The following is a 7,119-nucleotide window of genomic DNA, read 5'->3' on the forward strand; positions in this document are numbered from 1 at the left end:
AAAATTCTTTGCCCAACCCTTGATTGAGTCCTTATACCCCGCAAATATAGATAATCCAACTCGGAGGCTAAAGCAATAGAACCCATGTTTAGACCTAACTAAATGGAAAAATGTGGAAAACAGCTCGGCGGAAGGGGCAAAACCCCAATATAGGCAGATGGACTCAAAACAACATATGAATAAGATGGAGTTGGGAGACAACATTCGAAGAGTCACCCTAAAATTTCGAAAGACCTCGATGTAAAAGGGGGTAAAAGGAAAGTTTAGCTCGAACTCGTACTGTTTGATAAAAAAAAGACCAAATTGCGCCTCTGCTAAACATCTATTAGGCCCACCGATGGTGGATTAGGGAGAACGATCCACTCATAAGGTAAGGGAGCCCTAATCTTAAAGATTAAGGTATCAACAAGGTCGCTAGAGAATAAGTGGGAAAAGGAAGGAGTAATAGAAGAGACCAGACCAACCACCTCGAGAATCTTACTAGAAGCCATGAGAGAAGCAAGATGTAACTCGGATTAGAGAATCGAAATAACAGGGAAGAGAGAAAGCAAAATAGCAAAAGCAGCGCAAAAGAAAGAGCAACAAGCGAAAGTAAGAATTTGCAATTGCAGAAGGCAGAAAGAAGCCGTTTTAATAGACCCTCCTATAGCAGTGTGTTAGTAATTGGGATCTCAAAATTTACCCTCTCATAAATCATGAAATAATTAATGAGGGGGTAAAGGGGCACTTAATGACTGTTGGGCTCTAGATGCTTGGGCTTGAGGCAGCGTAAACTAGAAAAATTGGGCCTGAGCTCAATGAGGGCTTAATATGCAGTTTTAAGCCCCATACTAGTTTAGGGTTCTTCCAGGCAAGCCGAACTGGACGTGAACCTGCCTGTGGGATCCTAGTCCCAAATATCCTTTAGCCTCCATAGAAAAGCAGACCCCGCAATGCTCGGGATTATGTCCAGGTGGCGCCGGATGGAATTAAATGGCCACTTGACAAGAGAAAATGACACAGTATATATGTATGTACCGCCAGCATAAATGTGACAGAGGTTATGAGTACAGGACGACGGTTACACATCACAAAAAGATAAAAGAGAAAAAGAATAAAAGAAAACGAGAGAAAAATGGAAAACAAGCTTAACAAAATACACCTTGAATCTAAATTCATTCTCAAATGTCATACATTAGAACTGAATAACCAATTCGAACCGACCAATTCTAATTCTAACTCACAAAAGGAAAATTGTAATAGAACCCCTAATTTAAGGATCCAGTCCAATTCATAAATCCATATCTAATCTCAGCACCATAAACACTGTTCTTATATTTTCTCAAGAATATACAGTTCTGATATATTATAAATTAGTTATTTCCTTTATTCTGTAAAATACAAATTAATTGCTCTATAACAAACCTTTCATTCCTTTTACACCCATATAATAATTTCACTTACATATCAAAGTGAACATAGGCTACGAAGGGGAAGGTAGAAAATCTCTCATGTTTCTTTGTAACTTGCTTGGCATAAAATTCTACTAACAAGTTACCAATAGAGAGACCTTATATCTCCATTTGTAACTTTCTTTGTAACTTACTTATTAGACATCTCAATTTTAATCATGACTTAATAAATAATTAAATTTTTTAAAAAAATTACTTCCAATCAAAATTATAGTTTTAAAATTGTATCGTATTGTACATCATATGAGTTTTAGTGATATAATTCCACCGTTATAGAACCACAAAAATTCACGTATTCTTTAACCAAAAAAGTTGTGTTTTTGTATTTTTATAAAAAATTTATTTCCTCTTTTACTCTCATATATTTTATATGTATAAAACCAATTTACAAATTACCCTTACAACAATTATTTAATTTAACTAATCACATTAATCTTTGCAACCTTGTAATCACTTTCATTCATATATCATCTTATGAATGCCATGTTATTAATCAAATATTTAATAATATTTAATATATTAAATATTAACTTTTAAAAAAAATAGAAAATTTTTTATAAATTAAAATAAATATAAAATATGTATTAAATTATTAAAAAGAAAAATTAAAAATCGATTTATATACAAAAATAAATGAGAGTATTTAGGTAATTTAATTATTATTTAGAATAGTACTATATAATTAAACTAAATAAGAAATTATTATTAAACTATACTATCTTATCAAATATTATACAACACGATACATTATAAAACCATACGATACATACAATATTATGAAAAATCATAAATTAGATGAAATTATGAGAAAATATATCTAAACATAGTTTAAGTGAGCCAATCCAGTGTGGATAAAAAAGAAAAAAAGAAAAATCCATCTCATCCGGTGTGTCTACATTTTCTTTACCAGGAGAATGACTCCATATTTTGGTTTTACACCTAGGGCAAGCGTAGGGGAGTGGATATATTTGGGAGAGATGGTGAGAGAGAAGTTGGACAAAATGAGAGCCATCAATATCTTGAGTTCAACCATGGCCAAGTGTTGTCCAATACATACTCGAGGTCCGACACCAAATGGCATGTACAAAAATGGATACTTGCAAGCGCCTGCTATTCCATTTGCAAACCTTTCAGGGTTAAACTTGTAAGAATCTGATCCCCATATCTCAGGATCTGTATGCAATAGCAATATTGTTGTCCAAACGTTCACTCCCTTGGGAATATTAATGTTTCCTAACTTCATGTCCTTTAATGCCTCCCTTGCTATAAGTGGAACTGGTGAATAAAGTCGCAGTGTTTCATAAATCACCATATTAAGCTGCATTGCAAAGCACAATTCCACATTTAGAATGATTAGACATAATATTAAAATGTCATACATTAGAATTTCTATGATAAATTGTTATACCAGTTTCATCTTGCGAATCATGTCAGAATTTGGCATGTTGCCTCCACAAATTTCTAGAACCTCTGCACGAACACGATCCTGCCATTCTTGATTTGCTGCCAACAACATGAGGCACCATACAGCTGCAACTGCACTGGTCTCCCACCCAGCCAAGTATATGTTATTACAATTATCAACTATGAATCTTTCTGTTTCTTCTCTACTCAGATTGCTATCTTTGGCTCCTTCGAGAATCATCTGCAATAAATCCTTCTCATCTGCAGTTTCTTGTCTCTCCTTCACCACCTTCAGTATCAAATTGCGGATTTCTTTCTCTAATGCCCATGCTTCTCTATTGGTTTTTGTGGGGAGATATCTGAGAAAAGTTCATCTCTGTAAATTAAAATATATATATATAACGATTCCTCCTCCTATCAATGCTTTGATTGCATTCGATTTTTCTTTTACCTCCATTTACAATTAAAAATTTTACAATTATTCAATTCGATTGATTTTTTCTTAATTTTTTTATTTAGAACGAAATAATTCAATTCTCATTTATTTTTTAAAAAATTATCTATCTTAATTTATACTTTTTAATGGTAAGAAATGTAAAATCTAAATTTTATAAATATTGTGAAAATATTAATAATAGTATTTAAAAAATATTTTCAATATTTAGTTTAGAAATAATAAGAATAATTAATGAAATAAATCAATTTAAATTTATTATTAATTTAATTTAATTGAAATTTTATTATTTTAAAATTTATTTTAAATCCAGAAATTTTTTTAAATTCTATTAATATAATTCAATATTTTTTTTATGCAATAAATGCATTCCAAATAAAGACTTAAAAAAAATTTTCACAAATCTTATATCATTTTACAAGAGTTAATTTAATTTTTTTCTTTTACGAAATAAATCATATGCGAAATCAATTAAGCTGACCTCATTCCAGGAATCCCAAGGGCTAGACCTTTCTTGGACAAAATCTCTTGGAGATGACTTAGTTTAAGGAAAATCTGTTCTCCTTTGGAATAATTGCTTCCAAAGCAGGCTCTTGAAATAACATCACCTGAGAAACGACTAACAGCCTCATCAATTTTGATGTCTGCAATTCCACCATCTCTCTCAACCATACTCTTCCATGAATTTACCAATGTAATAGCAGACTCAGTTATCTGATTCACCATTCCCTGCAGAAAGGTTTTAATATCAAAATGTTTGGTTACTGCCAATATCAGCTGGTTGATTCTATTACCTTGATCTTTTCCATGTACAATCCAGGAGCAATAATCTTCCTCTGATGTGACCAGAAAGCTCCATTTGATGTTAGAATCCCCTTACCAAGCAAAGGACCAATGTCATTAATCATCGAAGGTCTCCCCAAGTCCCAGGATACACAAGTTGCAAACTCTTTCACCAACTCAGGTTGGTGCAAATTCAGTACTTGTATATGTCCCAGGGAAAGTACTAACACTTGACCTGAAAATTAAACAAGGAAATTGATGAAATGCTTCAGAATCAAAAGTATTTGATTTTGTTTTTTTATTAATAGTATGATAAATATACCATAATCCTTCAACCATCGCTCAGAAAAAGGAAGAACTCGAGCAGCACAGTTATGGGTGAGAGGTGGATCATTGGTCTTCTCATTGGAGGAGAGACTCTTCATAATCTCTCTCATATTTCCAAGGAGAAAAGCAGGTGGAGGTCCATTGATGCCTTGCTTCTTCAACATGGAACGAAGCCTCTTTGGTTTCACAACCAAACAGTTGTAAAGACGCACTACCACTCCAACAAACCCTATAATCAAAAATGAAAATAGTATCATTTTATGAAATTGAAATTCCATGGCCAAAGTGCAAGAATATTATTAAGCCTAGGAGTTATATATAATACTACGTCTCCCCATAATATTAAAATTTATTTATTCAAAAATCAATAAAAATAATTAATAATTTTTATAAAATATTATATTTATCCATTATTTTTTATTTAATTATTCTAAAATTATTATCCACTTTTTATAATTAAAATTTAAAAATAAATGCTAGGAGCTGTCATTTTTTTTCAGATACTTTCTATTCAATCGGTGAAAAAAATATTTAATATATAATTAATGCTTTCTTATATTATAATTTTTATTTATTTTATTTTTTATATATATTAAAAATATAATTTTTTATTAACTTATAATTATATTTATTTTAAATAAATTAAATTTTATTAAATATTATGAAATATTTTTAAAATAAAATAAAATTATAATAATTAATTTATATATTATTATAGTCTAAAAAATAATAATTTTAAAATAATAAAAATTATGAGATAGAATGATTATTTGGAAACGTAACCGTTCAAAACATTTCTCTTAATGACATGAGTACGTGTACAAAATTTTTAAGTATTGGAATTTGCTCTTAAGAGTAATTGACCAACGAAAAAAATAATATAAAAGTCAAAACTGTACTAGGTTCACAATTAAGTTTAAAAGAAAAAAAAAAGCAAAAAACACTTATTGGATTAGTCAATATACGCGGAGATAAGAAATCCTTACGCTCTTGTCCTCAAATTAATGGGCTGACCTATTCAGGTTGAAAAAAAAAACAACCTTAAATCTTGGGTTGAAAAAAAATTTTTTTCCAAATCAAGGTAAAAATCGACTTTATTGTATTTTAAAACATGTGGTAAAGTTTAAAGTTATAAAACTTAAAATGCAGTAAAATTTACAGCATTCTTAAAGTACTGTAATAAAAAATAATTTAAAAAAAAATTATATTACCATATTTTAAAAATACAGTAATATTTAAATACGGTAATTTATTTGCACAATTTGAAATTAAAATTCTGCATTTTAAAATTTAATTTTTATTTAATTAATTATTATATTATATTTTATTAATTTAATTTATTTAATTATATATTAAATTTATATAAATATAATTATAAAAATAATATTATTATTAATATTAATTATTTTAAATTATATATAATATAATATTATATTTATTTTATTAATTATATAATTTAATTAATTATATATTAAATTTATATAAATATAATTATAAAATTATATTAATATTATTATAAATATTAATTATTTTAATTTATTTATAATATAACATTATATCTTTTATATCTATTATTTTATTTTATTATTTTTATTATAATTAATTTATAAATATTTAATTCTTAAAATAGTAATAAGTTTTAGATTTTTTTTATTTTAAAATAGTAAAAGGTCTGAAGTTTTTTAGCAGGGGTTGTTAGTTGTATAATTTTTTAGAATTTTTATAACAATAAAAATAGTAAAGTAAAATAATAATTAATTAAATACGATTATAACTGCGAAATGATTGGACCTCCTATCTTTTATAGCAATACATTACCGGACTGAATTTCTCCCCATCCGAATTCACAGGTAATCCAACCTCTCCACGTATCTAGATCAGGGGCTAAATACTGGGCACGTCGATCTAAGGAGTTTTACAGACTCTAGACCAACTCTCTTTTCAAAATTTGACCTAATCATGAATAAGACCAGTAGTCATCAAATATAATATTATATTATAAATAATTTAAAATAATTAATATTAATATAATTTTTATAATTAATAAAATAAATATAATATTACATCATAAATAATTTAAAATAATTAATATTAATAAATTAAATTAATAAAATATAATATAATAATTAATTAAATAAAATTAAAATTTAAAATGCTCAATTCACATTTTAAATTACACAAATACATTATCGCACTTTAAAGTGTATTAATGTAATTTCTTTTAAAATTATTATTTTTTACTGCATTATGCATAAGCTCAACAGTGCGATAATCGGTTCACCCTGATCTAAAATTTTTCAACCCAAGATTTGAAAAAAAAAAATTTTCAACTTGAAAAGATAAAAAACCCCAAATGAATATTAATATTTTTATATTTTCATATAACTAATTAATATTTTTAATATATTAATTTAATCAATTAACTACTTTTCTATAATTTTACTTTTAGTATTAATTAACTATATAAAAAATTATATTTTTAATTTTAGTTAAATATTATAAAGTGCCATTTAAATTTATTGTTTTAATTATATTAATTATATATTATTTAATTTATTTAAAAATAAATAAATTTATCCTTAAGGAAAAGTAAAAATTTTTAAGTATTACTTTATTTCATAAGTTAAAATGATAAAAATATAAAATTAAAATTACTTTATTAACATTACATAAGAATTATTTAAAATGAGTTAACTATAG

General features: G+C 27.0%; 1 protein-coding gene across 1 annotated transcript; it reads right to left on the reverse strand.

The window, feature by feature from the left end:
- Positions 1–2,220: 2,220 nt before the first annotated feature.
- LOC110606243 (cytochrome P450 714C2) lies at positions 2,221–4,715 on the reverse strand. The gene is made up of 5 exons (XM_021744995.2): positions 4,415–4,715; positions 4,104–4,327; positions 3,791–4,038; positions 2,860–3,214; positions 2,221–2,769 (listed from the first exon to the last, which is right to left on the reverse strand). The coding sequence occupies exons 1-5, from the start codon at positions 4,695–4,697 to the stop codon at positions 2,344–2,346; spliced, it is 1,536 nt and encodes a 511-aa protein (XP_021600687.2). The 5' UTR covers positions 4,698–4,715; the 3' UTR covers positions 2,221–2,343.
- Positions 4,716–7,119: the final 2,404 nt, after the last annotated feature.

The sequence above is a fragment of the Manihot esculenta genome, chromosome 18 (genome assembly GCF_001659605.2).
Source record: "Manihot esculenta cultivar AM560-2 chromosome 18, M.esculenta_v8, whole genome shotgun sequence".
Lineage (NCBI taxonomy): Eukaryota > Viridiplantae > Streptophyta > Magnoliopsida > Malpighiales > Euphorbiaceae > Manihot > Manihot esculenta.